Raw genomic sequence first — 22848 nt, 5'->3', positions numbered from 1 at the left:
AGAGGTTGGAGTGGGGAAGGGTGGGTAGACAGATTTAGGCGGTTAATGTCTCAGCAGCAGTTGGAAATGAAGGGATCGAGAGTGGGTAATAGGCCAGCATGGGGTGTCCAGGTGGATGGAGTGTGATGGAGCCAGGTGAAGGGATCCTTGGCAGGTGGGCAGGAGTCCTGATTGAAAAGGTAAGCCCAGAGGTGGAAGAAGTGTTCGATGTCACGACACGTATTGAATTTGTTGATGCGTGGACAGAGGGGGATGAAGGTAAGGCCTTTGTTGAGGACTGATCATTTGTCCTCAGGTGAGGGTGAGGTTTTGGGGGGTGATGGTGAAAACTCGGCAGGGCTGGGAGCTCGGACCTGGTATAGGTGTGGAGCTGGGAGTGGGGGCAGAGCCTGTCACTGGAGTGGGAGTGTTGGTAGGGGGAATTGGGAGTGGAGTCCTTAGCAGGGGTGATGATCCCCTCCGGGTTCTGGGGGAGGGGGTGGGGATGGGGATGGTGACAGTGGGAACCAACCAGCCTGGTCTTGTGCTGGAGACTGAATGGGACAGAGACAAATGTACCTATTTCAGATCTATCTGCAGTGGTTGGACAAATATTATGGAGGAGAAAGTGAGGTCTGCAGATGCTGGAGATCAGAGATGGAAATGTGTTGCTGGAAAAGCGCAGCAGGTCAGGCAGCATCTAGGGAACAGGAGAATCGACGTTTCGGGCATTAGCCCTTCTTCGGGAATGAGGAACGTTTGTCCAGCAGGCTAAGATAAAAGGCAGGGAGGAGGGACTTGGGGGAGGGGCGTCGGAAATGTGATTAGGTGGAAAGAGGTCAAGGTGAGGGTGATAGACAAATATTATGGTCTATCCAAGATAAAAAATGTCTTTCATCTGCTTTTGCGGAACGTTTCCATACGGAAGGTGCAGTCCCGGCTCCCTCGAGAAATAAAGTGGGTGAGAGAGCGGCCAAGCTGGCAGAAAAGGATCCCACCTGACCCTCCCACTTCATCCATAAAACAGGGTTCAAGGTGTGACTCTCAGCGGCAGTAACAGCAGTAACTCCCCCTGCACCATCTTGTGAAGTTGCTGGTGTCTCCACAAGTTGCACAACGGGGTAAAGCCCTTTCCGCACGCAGCAGGTGAATAGCTGCTCCTTGGTGTGGATGCGCTGGTGTTTGCAGAGGGTGGAGGAATTGCAGAAGCCGTTGCCACACACTGAGCAGGTGAATGGCTTCTCCCTAGCGTGGACACGAAGGTGGAGCAGCAGGTGGTACAACCAAGTGAAGCCCTTCCCACAGACAGAGCAGGAGAACGGCTTCTCCCCAGTGTGGATCCGCTGGTGCAACAGCAGGTGCTGTGACTGAGTGAAGCCCTGCCCACACACGAGGCAGATGAACGGTTTCTCCCCAGTGTGAACCTGCTGCTGGTATAGGTGGTGATGTGACTGAATGAAGCCTTTCCCGAATGAGTGCTCGTGAACGGCCGCTGCCCGTTGTGCAAACGCCGATGAATCTCCAGCGCAGATGGGAAACCGTTCCCGCATTTCCACAGTTTCTTCATGGTGCGAGTGTTCACGTCTCTCTGGGTTCAACGATCAGTTGAAAACTGGCTCATGCTTACAGCATGTTTATGGTGTTATTGGTGAACCCTCTGATAATTGGAACACACTCATTCAGTCTGTAAAGCCTGAACTCTGGTGTGTGGGATTCTGTGATTTTTCCAGTCACACTGAAGTTTAAAACCTAATGAAGCAGACAAAGCTTCTCCTCGGTTCAAGGCCATCAATATCCACGTCTGTGGTGAGTGAAATGACTGCCAGACTTTGACATGACGTTAAGTCTGAGATTTCTGACTCCAACTTCATCTCTTGTAATATTCCTGTTGAAAAGAGATTAAAAAGGTCATCACTGTCAGCCTATGACAGAAAATCCAAACACACAATTCTAGTTTCTGTGGAACATTCTTTCCCCTCTTAATCCCCAAGATCTTTGTGTAGATCTAGATTACTTACAGTGTGGAAACAGGCCCTTCGGCCCAACAAGTCAACACCGACCCGCCGAAGCGCAACCCACCCATACCCCTAACCTAACACTATGGGCAATTTAGCATGGCCAATTCACCTAACCTGCACATCTTTGTGACTATGGGAGAAAACCGGAGCACCCGGAGGAAACCCACGCAGACACGGGGAGAATGTGCAAACTCCACACAGTCAGTCGCCTGAGGCGGGAACTGTAAACCAGCAGGGTAATAGGGTGGACTGCATGCTCCATGAAGATTTCACAAGGACTTCAGTTGCTGAACGGACATCTATCACACGATATTGACGACCTTACTGAAGATCTACAATATGCTGCGGTGCAATATAACTGCAAATCAGGTTTATAGAACTACAAACATTCCATCAAATATGTAACATATAACCCAGACTTATCTCTGTCTTATATTAACGCACGGTTCTCTTAAATTTGAGTCTTCTGGGAATCTAACTTTCAAGTGTGAACTTTGTAAAGGAAGCCGCCTTTTTGGACACCTTCAGTGTCACACTGACTATTACTGGAAATACATCCAATACTACACTATGATTCATGATCAATGACAAGAGGCAAATCTTTACCCTGTCAAAATTTTCTGTTGCATAAATGATGCGATTAACGCAATGCTTTTTTGCCAGTCATAGAGTTGTACAACACGGAAAGAGACTCTTCAGTCCAACTTGTGCATGCTGACCAGATGTCCATAATTAATCTAGTCCCATTTGCCAGCACTTGGCCCATATCCCTATAAACCCTTCCTATTCATAAACACAGCCAGATGCCTTTTAAATTGTACCAGCCTCCACCACTTTCCCTGTGAAAAGGTTGACTGCAAGGTCCCTTTTAGATTTTTCCCCTCTCACTCTAAACCTATGCCCTTAGTTCTGGAATCCCCCACCCCAGGGAAAAGTCTTTGTCTATTTACCCTAGCCATGCGCCTCAGAGAAAACAGCCCCAGTCTATTCTGCCTCTCCCTGTGGTTCTAACATCTAAGTGAATCTTTTCTGAGTCCTTTCAAGTTTCACAACATTCTTCCTGTAGAAGGACACCAGAGATGCGCACAATATTCCAGAAGTCACCTACTGAAACTGACCTTTGCAGAGTCTGCCCCATGCTTGGATTCACATTCTCTGCCTCCAGTTGCTATAAATGAACAGTGCTACCCCACCCCCCGCCCCGCCACCCCCCTATTCGCCCTCCCTCTCAGGATGGGAATGGAAAGGGGGGGAGACATTGCTTCGCTCCCAGATTTTGCCCAGAGGGCATGTTTTAGGTAGCCATTCGGATCCACGGTGGTCGGTGGTGATGTTCCCACATTTCCAGGCTGGCCGTCTCACATTGGACAGTGACGCATAAATCTCCCGGTCAATGGGGTGCTGTGTCCAGGGATGGGGAGCCTGGTCCTCCCAATCAGAGTCCCCCTATTGTCTGAATGCTGAAGTTGAACCATGAGTTTCAGAAACTGCTACTGCTCCTCTCTCTCTCTCTCTCTCTCTCTCTATGTAGGTTGAGCTTCACCCCATACTGCAACTTCCTTCCTCTGTCCAAACATCTTTGAGCACAGAACATTTTTGTTGAAGGATGGCATCTTTCCTGACCTTCACAATTAAAGGGGTGTCTTCCAACTGATAATCAAAGGGACAGTCAGTCAGAGGAGGCAGGGTCAGGCCTTGTGTGGCATATGTGACAGCTGCAACAAGAGACCTAACTCCTGTACTCAATGCTCTGATAAAAGTAAGCATGCTGAACGCCTTCTTCAAGGCCCTGCCTATCCGTGACTCCACTTTCTAGGAGCTATGAACCTGCACCCCGAGATTTCTTGGTTTGAAATAGTGCATACAAAACAGATTTGGTGCTCATAGGTATAACATTATTTGGTGCTAATCTTGACTCTTATTCGCTATCTTATCTAGATACATATTTTATGGCTCTCTAATAGTATACTTTTGTTATTCTTTTCTGCCTTCAATATAGCGCTGAATCTATTTCATACTCCAAGTGCAGCCTCACCAACCTCCTGCATAACTGCAACATAACTTCCCAACTTCTTTACTCAATGCCCTGACTGAAGAAGGCCAGTGTACCAAAAGATTTCAACAAAGATTCCATTTTCAGTGAACTGTAAACCTGAACTCTAAGATCCTTCCATTCTATTACACTCCTTAAGGTCCTACCCCTCACCGTGAAACTGCTACCTTTAATTGATTATCCAAACTGAAGGAGTTCACACTTATCTATTTTAAACTCCATTTGCCATTAACCTTAAACCTATGCACTCTAGTTTTGGACTCCCCACCACTGGGAAAGGGCCTTTCCTATTTACCCTACCCATCCCCCTCATGATTTTATAAACATCTATAAAGTCACCCCTCAGCCTCCAAAGTTCCAGGGAAAATAGCTGCAATTTGTTCAGCCTCTCCCTATTGCTCAAACTCTCCAACCGTGATATTGTCCTTGTAAATCTTTTCTGAACTCTTTCAAGTTTCACAACATCTTTCCGATAGCACAGAGCTCAGAATTGCATGCAGTATTCCAACAGCGGTGTAACCAATGTCCTCTCTGAAGAGGATTTAAAAAAGAATATTTACACCCATCATATTATAAGGAAATCAAGTTAGTTGGGCGTGACTTTTCCATAGCAATTTGTTTTGGCTGTCCTTCATTAACCTATTCAGTTAATAAAAATATATTCTGTGGGATGTGATTGTTGCTAGCATGTCCAACATTTGCTCACCATCCCTCATGGCCCTTGGACCAAGTAATTGACTACATGCTAGAAGGCTGTTGAGAGTCAACCAAGGTCTGGGGTCACATGGTGTGTGCGCAAGGTTGATGAATGGTAGATTTCCCTCCCTAAAAAGAGTTTTGCAACAATCAATAATAAAGGTTGGAGAAACGCAACAGTTCCGCAGCATCTATTAAGAAACTACAATGTTAATGTTTCGAGTCCAGTGGCCCTTCAAAGCTTGGCTGGACTCAAAGCATTAACTGTTTGCTCTCCACAGATGCAGTCTGACCTGCTGCATTTCTTCAGCAATTTTGTCTTTAGTTTCTGATCTGCAATTCATTGTTTTAATCAATAATAGTTTCCTGGTTGTCAGTACTGAGACAAACTCTCATTTCCAGATCTTTTTATTAGTTGAACATAAATTCCACTCGCAGCCATGCTAGGATTTGAAGTTTTGTTCTCGAAAGACCTAGATCTCTGGGTTACTCAACCAGTATCGCTAGACCACAATCTTCCCCTCAGTGACAATTTTATCCTGAATATTTTCCTTTATTCATTCATAGGATGTGGCACTTTGTCTCCCAGAAAAACTAAGTGCCATTTTATAAGGCAGCTAAGACTCAATCACAGTACTGTGGATCAGGAGCGATGCATTCGCCAAGCTGGGGAAGGACTAAAGATTTCTTTCCCTCACAAGGTTATCAGTGAAAAGATAGGTACTTATGACAATTAATAAGATCACCAAAGCAGCAATAAGCTTTATAATCCAGACATATTAACTAATTTCAATTTGCCATAGCAGCATCAATTTAAAACTTCAGATGTTAAATCCAGTGACAATGCCAAAATGCCACCAACTCCCTACAATCTTTAAGTTTCCCAACATTGACTGGCCTGGAGTTGACAGCTATATCCTTTTCTCCTTTATTAATTACTATTCAATCCATTGAGTTGACTCTGCCATTTACCCAGATCACGACTGTTTTGATAAACATCTTTTTTATTTTCCTGGCGTTTCCCCATAATCCTCAATTCCCTTACTGATTAAAAAAAATCTATCTCAGCCTTGAATGCACTGAACAACCCAGGCTCAACAGCCCTCTGCAGTAACAAGTTCCACAGATTTACTGCCCTCAGGAGAATTTTCGATCTATCCTAAATCTGCAATCCCTTATTTGGAGGTTATTCCCTCTGGTCCTAGACTCAGCCACAAGGGTAAACTTTTCCATACCCAGCCTGTCAAGTCTCCTCAAAATCTTGTATGTGACAAGACTTTTCCTAACTTCAAATAAGCACAGGCTCAACCTATTCACTTCTCCTCATAAGACATCCTTTCCATACCTGATATCATCCTCAACAACCTTCTCTGGACTGCCTCCAATGCCAGTATATCTTTCCTTGGGTAGCGGACCCAAATCTGTTCACACTATTCAGTTGTGACCTGACTGGTGCCTTACATAGAGTATAAATATTGGAGGTTATAGTGAACCTATTTAAAGGCCAACCTATTACTCAGTGAACCTGGATGAAGACATTCATGGATGTAGGCTTCCAAATCCCTTTATTCTACAGCTTTGTCCCTTTAATATTCAGCTCTTCTTTTCCTGCCAAAGTGCATAACATCATATTCCCACATTATATTCCATCTGCCAAGTTTTTGCTCATTTGCTTAACTTGTCTATATCCCTCCGCAGCAATTTCATGTCATCCTCATCAGCTGCCTTCCCATCAACTGTCTTTTCTGCAATCTTGGCAATAATACATTCACTTTACTTATCCAAGAAATTCGTATACATAATGTAAATAATTTTGGACCCAGCACTGATCCCTGTGGCATACCACTAGTTACAAGTTGGCATCCTTATCGCTACTGTATCATTAGTTAGACAATCCTCTATCCATCCTAGTATACTGCCTCCAACACCTTGGGCTCTTTGCTTATTTCATGAGATGTGAATATCATTGACTATGTCAACAACTCTTCCCTAACTGTCCTTGAAAAAGTGGTGCTGAGCTGCCTCTTAAATTGCTTCACAAATATGATGTGGTCTGCAATAAATGTTCGGGAGCGAATTCCAGGATTTGCGTCAACAACAAAGAAGCAATGACATATTTCACAGTTGGAACACTGTACAATCACTTTTCTGTTCTTGGTTGTTGAGGTCATGGTTTGGAAGGTGCTTTTGAAGAGTCACCACTTAATCAAGCCAGAATGATAGTCTCTGGGCACAATCTGTCATTTTGACTTTTCTCATCAATCTACATTCTTTCCAGCCAAGTTTTCAGTCACATCAAACTGCGACGCAATGCCTCCTGTTACGGCTTCAGTCAACCACAATAATGTGAAGATTCTTGGGATGATTTTCTACATTCCAAGTGCAATATAAGTACTGATCATTTCTTCCATTTTTGATGGAACAAAGGCAGCGCATTGGTAAATAATTATAGTTAGTGCAAACACAGTGAGCCAGAGATAAAGATTTATCCTGTTCACCAAAATGGCCAAATTTCACTCGGGTGCTTGTAACGTAGATAACATAACAAAGAGGTTCATAGGTGGAGAAACAGGGCATTGAGGAGGAATGACATGATTGCTTTTGACCACCTCCAGCATTGTCAGAAAAACACATTGAAAGGATTCTTAAAAGGTGGGCAAAGACGTGGTGTGGCATAACACTTCAGACACCGCAAAGTATAAGACCATTTTCTAGTGGAAGAAAAATACATTTATTTCTAAAAGAACTGGGAAAGAGAAGAGGGGAGGAAATCTGAATTGGGACCTACTTCTTATTTGTTGAGGATGTTGCTTTATCACTGTTTTGATTTGGATCATAATTTTAAAATACGCACTACTGTTTTCAAATCTTTCTGTCGGCTTGCTCTTACCACACCTCCAACATCCTTCATCCCCACATCTCTCAGATTTCTCTGATCTTCTAATCTGATCTCATGTCTTTCACTGGTTTTCAAAGCTCCGCTACTGGAAGTAATGCAATCAGCTATCTGGGACCAAGCTCTAACTAAATACTTCTCTCCTCAAAAGGTACATCTCTTGCCCTAATATCTCCGCATGTCAAATTTTGCTTGATAACATCCCTGTATGTTGCCTTGAAATGCCTTACTACATTAAAAGGCATTTTAACCCAAGTTGTAATGATTCATTTATGAAAATTTTCTATTATTTTGTCCAACCAAGTACAATTAAAATCAACCACATTGCATTAATTATTTTTAAAGTAAACAAAATTACTGACATCTGTCAGAGGTTCACCAGAGAAGTATAAAGTGACAAAGGTAAGAATACACGATTACCTACCATATTTTGGTTGTATAAATCTTGGCCTGCCAGAAGTATTTTCTAAAAGATTTTAATTAAATTAGGTGACTGCATGAAACAGTTTGTTGGTCAGGCTTGAATCATCGTCCTCAAATGAGACAATGCCATTAATATCAGTGAATTGCTTTTTTTTAAAAAAGCACAAGTGTTATAAAGGTGTAGAAGTGTGCCGTACCTTTAAGGAAGTTAAAAGCTAGCAGAACTACCTGATAGGACAAGTGTTCTGAACACGATACAATATAGCCTTTTGGTCCAGCAGCTGGAGTAGTTGGTTGCCTGTAGACAAAAACAAATTTGAATTAGCCGATCAGTTTAAATTATACCCCAAGAAAAACACAAACTCCAATCAAGTTTAAATCTAGTATATTGACAATATTAAAAACCAATGACACAATCTGACGCTTTGGGGGTATAAGACCAGGAAAATATGAACAGTTGAGGGAGAACTGCCAAGCCTCCAACATCTGCAGATTTCCTGGAAAATTAGCTCTCTTAAAATGTACCTTTATCAGAGATAGCAAAATAGTTTTCTGCGTTCGTGAACCCAAATGGGCTACATCAGTTTAAAGTGATGTCCTTTGGATTGAAAAATACACCCGCCACACTCCAAAAACTCATGAATAGAGTTGTGGCTGGGTTAAACTGCACAGAGTATTTGGACGATGTAGTGATCTTTAGTCAGTCCTGGAAAGATCACATGCCAGAGTTCTTTGAACGACTACAAGCAGCAGAACTGGTAATAAACTTAAATAAAACTGAATTCACGAAAGCAGAGGTGATATTCTTTGGCCATAACATTGCTCATAGAAGGTTGACCCACAGAATGCACAGACGAAGGCCACTGAGGAATTTCCATGACGACCCTCGAAAAAAAAGATGCTTCGATTCTTAGTACTCAGCGGATTCTATCGGAAGTTTGTTCCAAACTTCAGCAGTGTAGTTGCACCGTTAACTGATTTGCTGAAGAAGAATACAGTTTTGGTGGACAGAACAGTGCCAGGAGGCATAACACCATTTGAAATCAATATTAACCACCAAACCAGTTTCAACTACAACTTTTCAAAACCTTTTAAAGTCACCATCGACGCTAATGACATCGCAGTTGGAGCTGAACTCCTACAGGAAGATGAGGATGGGATTGAACTGCCAGTTGGTTACTTTTCGAAGATGATAAACATCCACCTGAGGAAATACTCCACAATCGAAAAAGACCTACTGAGTGTGGTACGGGCCTTACAACACTTTAACATGTATGTCACCAACAATGTTTTGGAGACATTTGGAATCACAACCTCTTACATTCTTAGAACGAGAGTTGGTAATCATGTGTATTCCTACATTTGTTATTTATACTTTTTTGGTGAACTTCTGACAGATGTCAGTAATTTTGTTTACTTTAAAGGAGAGTCCACAGCCTGTGGAGGGGCTGGGTATGGAGTTAATACCTGATCTCAACAAAGAATTTGCCTCTGTGGGTCAAGTTTACTCAGAAAGAACAGGAGGTTTTATTGGACTAGTAATTGTAGTATTGAGAGTAAGGTAAAAGATGGGTTTAGATAAATGAATTGTAAATAGTTGTTAGTTAATTATTCTCAGTTAGACTTAAAAAATTAAAGGTGTTAATTTTTACTTTAAATAGTGACTTTGGGGATAGTTATTTGCCTCTCGAATTTTAAACGATTACAGCACGGTTTAAATCATTTGTGATGCAGGTTTAAATTAGCAGGTGGGAGTTTACCCCGTATTGTAACAAGTTCTCAATTTATGTTCACAATTTACTGGTATTCACATTCAATGTCAAACTCTGACATCAGAAATAAAATTACACCATTGTCTTACAATAAACCAACAAACAAATTAATAGCATAGTGAATACCACGTCTGATTAATATGAAATGAAATTTGACCAAAAATATTTTAAATCAAGGTGGCACCATTACAGAAGGTGCTGCTCCAGGGAGTGTATTTTACCTACAACTGCTCAATATAAACAAACACTCTGACAGGACCCTCCGGTTTTAATGTAAACCATAGCCCCATACAGTAGGTACCATTTAAATAAGTTAATAGATACAAGCCTTGAGCAAATCCAGCCTCCAGCCGGACCCCCCGCTTCTTGGAGCTCGGACCTTCCTCCAGCTCCGGGGGGTTGTTGAGCTCCTGGGCTCCGGCCGCCGCCGAAGAAGCCGCGGGCGCCGGCTCTCTCTCCTCCACCGCCGACATTTTTAATTTGTTTTCTCGTTCACCCCGTAACCGTCACCTCCCCCTTCCCGGGCCCCGGGAATTATACACAAATAAACAATAAACCCCACCGGGGACTGTCTCCTTTTCTTCACAACTTTTGTTTGAAAAGTTCCAACTTTGATTTGAAATGTATTTTAAAGGTATTTTCTGAGGTAAACGATGCCCGTCTGAGGGGAAATGACGAAACTGGTGAAGAACTGGTGAACTTCACCAGTTTTCTCATGTTTCCTCCCTCCACCTTACCCCAGTCCCAAACTTCCAGCTCAGCACCGTCCTCCCTGCCAATCTCCCTTCCCGTCTGTCCGCTCCACCCTCCTCTCTGACCTATCACCTCCATCCCCACCCCCATTCATCTATTGTACTCTTTGCTACCTTTTCCCCAGACCTTTCCGCCCACCATCAATTTATTTTTCCACCCTGGAGGCTCGCTGCCTCCATTCCTGATGAAGGGCTTTTGCCCGAAATGTTGATTTTCCTGCTCCTCGGATGCTGCCTGACCTGCTGTGCTTTTCCAGCACCACTCTAATCTAGACTCTGATTTCCAGTATCTGCAGTCCTCACTTTTGCCTAGAGGGAATGGATGTGCCTCTGCAAAGCCAAGAGGGTGGAGCCAAGAATTCGGAGAGAATTGTTGGTGGAGGCATTGGAGGTATTGCAATAATGGAGCATCAAAGGCCCCAGTCCTGAAGAAGGTTTACACATGAAACGTAGACTTCTTCCAGCCTCCTGCCTGTCAACCCGAGGGAAAAGACATCTTATCTATACCCCTCATGATTTTATAAACATCCATAAAGTCACCTCTCAACTTCCTAGGCTCCAGTGGAAAAACGTCCCAGCTTCTCCATGTGACTCAAACCCTCCGTTCCCAGCAACATTCTGGTAAAGTAGGGAATGGAAATTGTATCAAATCACATATTTGTGCTGTCTGAAACAATTTAGCTGTGTTCTTGCCTGAGATAATGAGAATCTTTGGTGTAAGTAATTAAAAATCCAATTATTTTGGTCACAAAATTGAACAGTCATTGTGTAACAAAAAGATCTACTCTGATAGGGAGGTACTGGTCATTTCTAGGATAAGTGTACAGTTTGTGGATCAGGGAGATGAAGTTTCATTCACCTGAGGCAGAGTAGTATCTGTGATAAATAAAACAAAGAACTGCGGATGCTGGAAATCTGAAACAAAAACAGAAATCACTGGAAAAACTCAACAGGACTGGAAGCATCTGTAGAGGGAAAGCAGAGTTAATGCTTCAAGTCCAACGACACCTCAACAGGACTCTGAAATTGTTCATGAAAGCCACTTCAATCATCTGCCCAGTTTTAAGGCTATAATATACAGGAGCAGAATGAAGCCATTTGGCCCATCGCGTCCGCTCCACCAGGTCATCATGGCTGGTATGTTTCTCAACCCCATTATGCTGCCTTTTCTCGTAACCCTCGATCACCTTACTAATCAAAAACCTATCTGTCGTAAATGCCCTCAATGACTTGGCCTCCACAGCCCTCTGCAGCTGAGATTCACCACCCTCTGGCTGAAGAAACACCTCCTCATCTCAGTTCTAACGGGCATCCCATCATCCTGAGCCTGTGTCCTCAGGTCCTAGTCTCTCATACTCATGGAAACATCTTCTCCACATGCACTATATCCATCATGAGTGGCACAGCATGGAAACAGACCCTTCAGTCCATGTCGACCAAGATCCAAACTAAATTAGTCCCACCTGCCTGCGCTTGGCCCGATAACGCTCTCAACATTTCTTATTTATGTACTTCTCCAAATGTCTTTTAAACATTGTGGACTGCACCTGCATCCACCACCTCTTCTGGAAGTTCACTCCACACGCGAACCACTCTCTGTGTAAAAATGTTGCCCCTTGTTTTATACCTTGCTGCTATCAGCTTAAAAATATGTCCCCTTGTCTTGAAATCCCTCAGCCCAGGGAAAAGGCCCCTGCCGTGCATCTTATCAATGCCCCCCCCCCCCCCATGACTTTATAAATCTCTACAATGAAGAGTATCTGGAGTCGAAATGTTAGCTCTCTCTGCATGGAGGAGAAAGTGAGGTCTGCAGATGCTGGAGATCAGAGCTGAAAATGTGTTGCTGGAGAAGCGCAGCAGGTCAGGCAGCATCCAGGGAACAGGAGAATCGACATTTCGGTCATAAGCTTATGCCCGAAACGTCGATTCTCCTGTTCCCTGGATGCTGCCTGACCTGCTGCGCTTCTCCAGCAACACATTTTCAGCTCTCTCTGTGCATGGATGTGACCTACCTGCTGTGATCTCCAGCATTTCTTGTTTTCAGAACTGATTCCAGCATCTGCAGCAATGCACTCCTAAATTTTGTACCCAGTTGGCCAGTTCTCCCCGGACCCTGTGAGATTGAACCCTACTCAACAATCCACTGTATGGTACAGTCGACAAAGTTCACATCCCCCCCCCACACCGCCACCTCTTTCAGCACACGTAGACAACACAGTGGCTCACTTGTTAGCACTGCTGCCTCACAGTGACAGGGACCCAGCTTCGAGGCAAATATACTGAGTTTGTACATTCTCCCATGTGTCTCCGTGTGTTTCGTCCAGATGCTCCGATGTGTTCCCACAAATGTGCAGGCTAGGGTAGACTGGCTGTGTTAAATTATCCATAATGTTGAGGGATATGCAGGCTAGGTGCATTAGTCAGGGATAAATGTATAGTAATGGGGTAGGCGAATGGGTGTGGATGGGGACTTGTTGGGCCAAATGGCCTGTTTCCACACTGTAGGGATTCTATGTGGCATTCCCTCAGTTCCAGAGTCTCAGAACACTTTGCATTTCCTGTGGGGGAATGGAGTGTTGTGGGGGGGGGGTAAAGTGTTTTACTTGGAGAAAGTTTTGGTGAATGTGAAGCTAAAATTAAACACAGTGCTTCCTCCGGGTGCTCCAGTTTGCTCCCTCAGATGTGCAGGTTAGGGTGAATTGGACATGCTAAATTGTCCCATAGTGTCCAGGGATGTGTAGGTTAGGGTAGATTTGCTGTGCTAAATTACTCATAGTGCCCAGAAATGTGCAGACTAGGGTGCAGAGGCTATGCTAAATTGCCCATAAGTGTTCAGGCTTGTGCCAGTTAGGTACATTAGTAAAGGCTAAACATAGAGCAATAGGAGTAGGGGAATGGGTCTGGATGGGTTAACCATCGGGCTGAATGGCCTACTTCCACATTGGAGGGATTCTATGAAGGGAAGGGATTTTTGCAAACTGTGCTCTCCTCCCGTTCTGCTGCAGGGCAGCATAGGCGCAGTGCGGGCCAGACTGCCGGGCGTCCGGAGCAGGCACAGGGCGGGTTCCATGGTCAGCCTCGCCCCCTCCCCCTTTCCATTGCTGACATCACAACGCGGAAGTGGCCCTATGCATTTCAGAGTGAAACTCTATCTCTCTGGGCAACTCTTCATCCTGGGAAGGAGGAAATCTGTTCACTCGTAGCAACTGGAGTGAATCCAGGGAGGGAACAGACTGTAAACTAAGGGATGTGTCTTAATTACCCGGGTGAGGAAGGACAGAAGGATAGAGATTGGGAAGGGGGAGGGGTAGATATCTTTTCTGTTTTTATTTTTAAAATGCACCCGATTGCCACAGATAAATGCAACAGGTACAAATACAGCACATGCAATATTCCTTATTGCAGCTTCAAGCTGGCTGCAATTGTTTTGTATCCTCCCTTCTTCCTCTGCATTCACTCCAGCACATTCAGCTTCCTTCCCCTTCCCAGAGGCATTGATGCTGCCAAGCTGACTCTCAAAAGTTCAGTGTATCCCTCAATTCTTTCCCTGTTGTATTTTGTGTTTTGAAAACTTTTCCAATCCTCTGAATATTGGAATTGGGAGGTTATGTTGTGGCTGTACAGGATATTGATTCACCCACTTTTGGAATATTGTGTGCAATTCTGGTAGCCCTCCTATCGGAAGGATGTTGCTAGGGTTTGAGCTGAACAGGATGGGACTGTTTCTCCTCGCGAGTCAGAAGGTGTGGGATGACCTTATAGACAATCACAAAATCATGAGAGGCATGGATAGGGTAAATACACAAGATGTTTTTCCTGGAATGGGGGAGCCCAGAACTAGAGGGTAATAGGTATAGGGTGAGGGGGGTGGGGTGGGGTGGGGGGGAGACACGTTTGAAAGATTTGAAAGGGACCTCTTCTTGCAGACGGTGGTGCGTGTAAGAAATGAGCTGCCAGAAGAAGTGATGGATGCTGATACAATTACGACATTTAAAAGGCATGTGGATGGGTATATGAATAGGAAGGCTTTAGGAGGACACTGGCCAAGTCCTGGCAAATTAGAATAGATTAGGTCAGGCTATCTGGTTGGCGTGGATGAGTTGGATGGAAGGGTTTGTTTCTGAGCTGCATATCTCTGATTCTGGCTTCCCAGGTTTGTATGTTCAATTTCTCTCTGGTGTCACTATCTTGATGTCTCACATTTCCGTCCCTTCCCGGGCGGGGGGGTTAACCATTTCATGTCTGGTTGATTCTCAAGAAGCTGCATTGCAGGTTCATCCTGAATTTACTTAACTTTTTTTTGCTTCCCAAAACCTGCTCATTGTCAGCAGTATCACAATGTGATGGAAGATATTAACTTTCAGGTGGAGTTATTCAAAATTGTCAGTCTTGATGCTTTTGCTTTTCCGCCCCTGTAAGATCCTGAATCAGCACATCAGCACCTTCAGGAGAATTAGTTAAAGCAGAGTGAGAAGGGAGGGAGAGAGAATGAGTGTGTAGTGGTGCTTTCATTTTCATGGAATTACAAAAGAAAATAATGTTCCGCAGAAAGTAAAACTGCCTGTTCTGAAGTTCTACCTTGGACTGACAGTCAGTGATGACTTTTGTAATCTCTTTTTACAGAGTATTTGAAGATCTGAAGACGGAAGTTTCAAAATTAACAGATGAAGGGTTTATGCCTGAAACGTTGACTCTCCTGCTCCTCGGGTGCTGCCTGACCTGCTTTTCCAGCGCTGCACTTTTCGACCCTGACTCTCCAGCGTCTGCAGTCCTCACTTTCATGTCAATATCTGACAGTCACTCAATCCATCGGGACCGCAACGATTTTCGACTATGATTCTGTGAGAAGGAGCAAAGAGTTTGGTTCTTGTTTCAGTACGTTTTCAGCATCAGTGGGACTGGATGAAAGACCCTAATGTTGCAGCACACTGAGTGTGGAGCCTGAAACAGTTATATGGCCTGGAAAGATGAATTCATGGCAAGGAGGGGCTTTACACGCGCTCGTGTACAGCTGAAGCTTTGGCCGTGGAGAAACCTGAGGAATCCCACTCTGTGGAGAAAGCGTGTAAATGTGGCGAAAGCGTGTAAATGTGGCGACTATGGGAAAGGCTTCTGTGCTCTGTCTGCCCTGGAGACTCATCGGTGCAGTTACAGAGGGGCAAAGCCCTTCTCCTGCCCAGAATGCGGGAAGGGCTTCAGTGATTCCTTCACCCTGCTGAGTCCACGCCAGAGAGAGGCCGTTTTTCTGCTCAGAGTGCGGAAAGGGATTTACCCAGGCTTCCCAACGGTGGGGCCACAACGAGGAGAGGCCCTTCAGCTGACCCTAGTGCAGGAAGGCCTTCAGCAATTCATCCGCCCTGCTGAGGCACTGGCGGGGCCACACAGGGAGAGGCCGTTCACCTGCTCAGTGTGCGGGAAGGACTTCAGTCAGGGGGCATCCTGTGAATGCACCAGCGCGTTCATACCGGGAAGCGGCCATTCACCTTCCCCGACTGCAGGAAGGGCTTCAGTCAGCTGGGTAATCTGCAGGAGCACCAGCGGGTCCACAAGGGGGAGAGGCCGTTCACCTGCTGTCAGTGCGGTAATGACTTCAGCCGCTTCTCCTACCTGCAGAGGCACCAGCGAGTTCATGTGCCATCGCAGGGGGAATTGAAGGAGCGTCAATCTAGTGCCATTATGGACCGGACTATCAACCTAGTTCTGGGGAGTCTGGAGTTCAAAACCCCACCGAGGCAAATGGTGGAACTGGAATTCGGTCAGAAATCCAGAGTTCAGAATGTAACGATAAAACCATTGTCAGGGTAAAATAAAAACCCCATCTGATTCACTCAGTGGTCCCAGCTGCATTCTTTACCCAGTCTGGCTGACATGTGACTCCAAACCCACAGCAGTATGGTTGATTCTTAACTGCTATTGCCCCCCCCATCCCAGCCAATGAGCAGGGAGAAACTTACCTGGATATAGCGTATGGGTTGAAACTGCTGAGTGAGGCAATACTTCAGCAACTTAGCAATAACAGCAATCTAGGTTTGTTCAATATATCATTTCAGTTGCATGACACTAATCTTTTGCTACAAATTCTGTGCCTTACGATCCTGCTCCACAGCTATCTGATGAAAGAGCAGTGCTCCGAAAGCTAGTGCTTTCAAATAAACCTGTTGGGAGTATAACCTGGTGTTGTGTGATCTTTAACTTTATCCACCCCAGTCCAACATGGGCTCCTCCACATCGTTTCTAGTGAATATAGCCCACGTCTGCTGTTGCTGCCAGTAAACTTTACAATGCTGATGAAATGATGAACCTGCAGTCCTGAAAAATTTACAATTTCTAACAGTACTAGCTACTCATTGACTGCTCCTTCTGATACATGACATTGGAAACTCAGTGCTGGAGGCTGAAAGAAATGAGCAGCTTTAAAACAAAAACCTGTTGGATCTCACAGCTTTTAATGAGTCAGGTAACTTTTATTGCGACCCAACTTTGTTACAGCTTCAGAACTCCCCAGCAACAAGGTGTAGAAAAAGTAGCTTTTTTACAAAACAGCTCTAGGTCAAAGTGCACCCCCCCACCCCTCCAAAAGCCAATGAGCAGGGAGAAACTTATTTGGATACAGCGTATGGGTTGAAGTTGCTGAGTGAGGCAATATTTCCTACAAAGGATCCAATTACAAAGGGACAAATGAACTGACCGCTAGTAAAGTTTTGGGGGGGAGGGAGGGAGGAGTGTGTGCACTTTGACCTTCAGCTATTTAAAGAAAAAAGCTACTATTTGTATGCCTTGTTGCTGGGGAGTTCTGAAGCTGTAACACTCATTGAAAGCTATTACATCCAACAGGGTTTTGTTTTAAAGCTGCTCATTTCTTTCAGCCTCCAGCACTAAGTTTCCAATGTCGTGTATCAAAAGGAGCAGTGAATGAGTAGCTAGTATGGTTAGAAATTGTAAATTTTTCAGGCCTGCAGGTTCATCGTTTCATCAGCATTGTAAAGTTTACTGGCAGCAGCGGGAGACGTGTTTCTCATGAAGACAGCCTAATGTGGAGGAGCCGGTGTTGGACTAGGGTGGATAAAGTTAAAAATCGCACAATACCAGGTTCTTTGATATGTTTATTCGGAAGCATTAGCTTTCAGAGCATTGCTGTTTCATCGGGTAGCTGTGGAGTAGGATCATAAGGCACAGAATTTGTAGCAAAAGATTACGCTGTCGTGTAACTGAAATGATATATTGAACAAACTTAGATTGCTGCTAAGTCTTTCACCTTTTGAAATGGATTGCAGGTTTCGGTTCAGTAATGTGTAAATTACGGAACTTCTTTTAAGTCACATTCTCGACGTAACTTAAGGTGACATTTTAGCTCAGACAATGCATTAAAGATGTGAAGTTGAGTCTGTCCGTATCCCAATTTTGAGTCAGGCTGGTTCTATTTCCATAGTAGGAATTCATAAAATATTACATGGATTGACTGCCTGTAGATTGTACACTTTTTGAGCAAAATTGAATCTATCTGCAAATATAATTCTGCAAATTCTGGCTCAAAGGTGGAAGACAGAGGGTGGTGGTGGAGGGTTGGTTTTCAGACTGGAGGCCTGTGACCAGTGGTGTCCACAAGAGTCAGTGCTGGATTTGCTACTTTTCATCATTTATATAAAATGATTTGGATGTGAACATTGAAGATACACTTTGTAAGTTTACAGATGACACCAAAATTGGAGGTGTAGTGGACAACGAAGGAGGTTACCTCAAAATACAACAGGATCTTGATCAGATGGGCCAATGGGCTGAGGAGTGGCAGATTGAATTTAATTTAAATAAATGCGAGGCACTGCATTTTGGAACAACGAATCCGAGCAGGACCTATATACTTAACGGTAAGGTCCAAGGGAGTATTGCTGAACAAAGAGACCTTGGAGTGGGCAGCGTTTGGTATGCTTTCCTTGTTGGTCAGAGCATTGATTATAGGAGTTGGGAGGTCATGTTGTGGCTGTACAGAACACTGGTAAGGCCACTTTTGAATTGTTGTGTGCAATTCTGGTCTCCCACCTATGGAAGTTGTGAACCTTGAAAGGGTTCAAAAAGGTTTACACGGATGTTGCCAGAGTTGGACGATTTGGGAGATAGGGAGAGGTTGAATAGGCTGAGGGGTTGTGGTGTAAAATTCCAAGCAGTGGAATGTGGTGAAACGGTTAAAAATTATGTCCCAATACATGTGTGAATCTAACCGGAATGGAGGTGTTGCTTAGTCCCGTGTGAATCTTCTTATCTGTATGTAACCAGAATGGAATGTGTTTTTTAGCCTTGCTCTGCTGTTCACATGAATGTTTATATCTGGAAAAGAGTATATCAGCTGGAAAAGTCTCCAGTTCGGTGAGTCTGCTCCGGGGTTACGTTTAACCGCCGAGCGTGGGTTGTTGGCAACCGCTCTACGAGAACTGACGGCTCCCAGTTTTGGTAACATGTAGAGTGAGTATAAGCCAGACCCGTTGTTTGGACCTGGTTGTGGCGACGATGCGGGGAATAAAATGCCCATATTCTAGCAGACTCGCCTCTTGGTCATTTGTTCTGTGTCAGACTACTCTCCTACGAACCTGACCTTGAGAATTTTTTAAAACAGGGGTCACCGTCTCGAGGTTTATAAAATCACGAGGGACATGAATAGAATAAATAGACAAAAAGTCTTTTCCTGGGTGGGGGAGTCCAGAACAAGAGGGCATAGGTTTATGATAAGTGGGGAAAGATATAAAAGGAATCGGAGGGGCAACTTTTTCATGCAGAGCGTGTAATGTTATAATTACAGCATTTTAAAGACATCTGGATGAATAGGAAGGGTTTAGAGATATATGGGCCAAACGCTGACAAATGGGACTAGATTAGATTAGGACATCTGGTCTGCCTGGATGAGATGGACTGAAGGATGTGTTTCCATGCTGTACATCTGACTCTAAATGCAAATTCACCACAGACTTATGTGTGCTTGTGTGCATGTGAGTTTGTGTGTGCGAGTGTGCATGTTTGCATGTCTCCACACTTGGTAAAGTGTGAGTATAATTGAGTATAAGCCTGTGAGAGGGCGTGTATGTGTGCGTATGTCTGAGAGAGAGAGTGTGTGTATGAGAGAGATATGGATAGAAGTGAGGGGTTGCATTTTGGTAAAATAAACAAGGGTAGGACTTGTACAGTTAATGGTAGGGCCCTGGGTCTTGTTGGAGAAACCCCCCCACCCTGCCCATTACATCGTTCACTAGTACACAGGGAGGTTAAGAAGGCGTTTAGCACAGTTGCCTTCCATTGTTCACACCACTGAGCACAGGAGTTGGGACGTCATGTTGAGGTTGTCTCGGATGTTGATGAGGCCACTTTTACAGTACTGAATACAGTTCTGGTCACCCTGTTATAGGAAGAATACTATTAGAGAGGGATTGGAAAAATTTAAGGATGTTGCCAGGACTGGAGGGTTTGAGTTATAAGGAGAGGCCGGGACGTTTTCACTGGAGCGCAGGAGGTTGAGGGGTGACCTTATAGAGATTTATAAAATCATGAGGGATGTAGGTAAGGTGAATAGCAAAGGTCTCTTCCTTAGTGTGGGTTTGTGTTCAAAACCAGGAGGCATTTTTTTAAGGTTAGAGGAGAGAGATTAAAAAGGGACCTGAGGGGCAACATTTTGACACAGAGGGTGGTTTGTGAGTGAATGAACATCCAGAGGAAATGGTAGACACAGGTACAATTACAACACTTAAAAGACGTTTGGATGGGTACACGAATGGAAAAGTTTAGACGGATATGAGCCAAACGCAGGCAAGTTTAGTTTGGAAATACTGGTCAACATGGATGAGTTGGACCGAAGGGTCTGTTTCCGTGCTGTGCGACTCTATGACACTAAGAACCAGAAGTGATCTTATTGAAATCAATAGAATTCTGAAAGGGGCTTGACAGGGTAGATGCAGATAAAATGCTCCTTTGGGGGTGTCATAGAATCCTCAGTGAAAGGGTAGACCATTTGGCTCACCAAGTCCATACTGACCCTCCAAAGACCATCCTACCCAAACCCAACCACTACAGTATATTTCCCAATCTGTGTATGGCCAATCCACCCTAACCTAAACCTGATAATTCAAATGTGTCAGCAGCGATCGTTTCAAGAGTTGGTGGTTTCCGGATGCAGAGAAGGCTTTTGACTGGGTGGAGTGGCTGTATCTTTTATATATCCTGAAGCGGTTTGGGTTGGGTGAACTGTTTACTAGATGGCTAAGGGTCCTTTACAGTGATCCTATAGCAGTAGTTCTCACCATTGGTGTAAGGTCTAATAATTTTAACACTGGTAGGAGCAGTCAGCAAGGCTGTCCCCTTTCACCTTTACTTTGCACATTGGTGATTGAGCCGCTGATGGAGGCTATTGTAGGGACCCGAATATAGTTGCCCCAGTGGTGGGACCAAAGGTGCACAAGATCACGTTATATGCAGATAATGTTCTTATTTTTCTCTTGAACCCACAGTTTCAGTACCCCATTTGATACAGTGCATCAATTCATTTGGCTCTTTCTCAGAGGTTACAAGATAAATTTTTCAAAGTTGGGGGGGGTGGGCCTTAGGTGAATACCTGACATTGAGGGTAGGTTTCCCTTTAAGCGGGTACAGGGAGGTTTTCTTTACTTTGGCCTTTCTATTACCCCTGTCTTTCAAGATTTTCAGAGATGGCCCTTCCAACATAATGGTGAGGTAGAGTAGCTCTTATCAAAATGAATGTTCTTGATTGCGAATTTTACCCTCTGTGGATGCTCCCTTGGCTTTTTCCCAGGCAAACATTTCGGAAATTGAATTATTGGTTTAGTTCTTTTATTTGGCGCCATAGGTGGCCCCTTATTAAGCTTGCAAAACTGCAACTGCTCCAGGGATTGGGGGGTGGGGGTGATGGATCTCCCAGATATCAGAAGACATCAATTAGGTTCCCTTCTATCTTTTGTAAGTGATTGGACACGTGAGGATATTGAGGCCTCTCAGGCAAAATGTCCTTTTATCAACCTGTTGTTTTTAAAAGTTGCGGAACATTGCCATAACCCAATAGTTACCCTCCATCTGCCTCATTGCCCTCTACTGTTAAAGCGTAGAGGGCAATGAGGCAGATGGAGGGTAATATATGTAAAACTTCTTTTCTTACTCCCATAGATGGCATGCCAGGTTTCTGGCAAGGGATAATGAACCCCAGGTTTTAACTTTGGGCAGACAGCGGAGTTTCTTGTTTGGGTGATTTGTTTGAGGGTGAAGTGATGATGTCTTTTGGTCAAGTAATTCGTAAGTATGGACTATCGAGTAGGGACCACTTTAATTTCTTTCACATTAGAGATTTTATTCGAAAAGGGACTACGCTTTTGACTGAGTGTTATAGATCTGATACAGAGAAGTGGGTGCTTCATGCTCAGAACACTCTCTGTGAGTGCTCTATCATCTGCTGTGGTGGAGGGGTGTTTCTTGGGTGATATTGAGAGACTACGTCAGGTCTGGGATAGAGAGTTAGGAGTTAAGATCACTTCGGAAACATGGGAGGATATTTGTGAGAATGAGAGGAAGATTTCGATCTGTAATAGGACACATACTATGCAGTTAAAGATTCTTCATAGGTGTTCATCTGGCCCCAGATCATCTCAGGAAATTTAAGGAGGGAGCATCTTCAATGTGCCCCAAGTGTAAAATAAGCACAAGTACCCTCACTCATTGCTTGTGGTCCTACAAGTCTCGTATATATTGGAGCACTGTGGCAGGAACAATACTTAGGGTCTTGGGGACCAATGATAAGGTGGACCCGGTCTCTCTCTCCTCCTGGGGTTACTAAACTCATATTCCTAAACATCCTCACTTTTTGTACGAGGAAGAACATTCTGATGTGCTGGGTGTCTGTGAACACCCCTGGGTCTATCAGGGTGGCGTAAGTTAATTATGGAACATGTTCCTTTGGACTTTCCCACAAATATGGTACATGAAAAATGGAAAGTCTTTATAAACTATGGCGTCACTTTCTGAGTTACCTGAAAGCAGTTTTGTCTGCCATTTTAATTAGGGTCTTTGTTTAGTCGGGACGGTTTGGTTTAGTTAAACCTGATGCCCGGAGAGGAAGAATTTCAAACAAATGTTGGTGTAATAATTAATGCTGTCAAAGGTCGAGAACTATGGTCTTGTTGCGCTGAGCGGCACTATTTATTTATCTGTAATGCGAATGGTTTTGATTTGCTTTGCTGAGTAGTGTAGCAGCTGGTTTATTGTTGTTATAATG

The 22848-nt window shown here is 44.3% G+C and overlaps 1 protein-coding gene and 1 long non-coding RNA gene across 2 annotated transcripts in view; both read right to left on the bottom strand.

The window, feature by feature from the left end:
* Positions 1–818: 818 nt before the first annotated feature.
* LOC148144615 (uncharacterized) overlaps positions 819–22848 on the bottom strand; it is a 42302-nt gene continuing 20272 nt past the window's right edge. Inside the window, exon 4 of the mRNA XM_087975424.1 lies at positions 819–1403. Within this exon, the coding sequence (XP_087831550.1) occupies positions 819–1403 (585 nt within the window). The remainder of the gene's footprint in view (positions 1404–22848) is intronic.
* Positions 1562–12993, bottom strand: LOC148144617 (uncharacterized). Its single transcript, XR_015751555.1, has 3 exons — positions 12816–12993; positions 8294–8363; positions 1562–1864 (listed from the first exon to the last, which is right to left on the bottom strand). It is a non-coding gene; the product is annotated as an uncharacterized LOC148144617 (long non-coding RNA).

This window comes from Chiloscyllium plagiosum, unplaced genomic scaffold, assembly GCF_037043375.1.
Source record: "Chiloscyllium plagiosum isolate Xiang-an unplaced genomic scaffold, Cpla_swu_hap1 HiC_scaffold_27, whole genome shotgun sequence".
In the NCBI taxonomy this organism is placed as follows: Eukaryota; Metazoa; Chordata; class Chondrichthyes; order Orectolobiformes; family Hemiscylliidae; genus Chiloscyllium; species Chiloscyllium plagiosum.
This window is presented reverse-complemented; position numbering and strand designations above follow the sequence as displayed.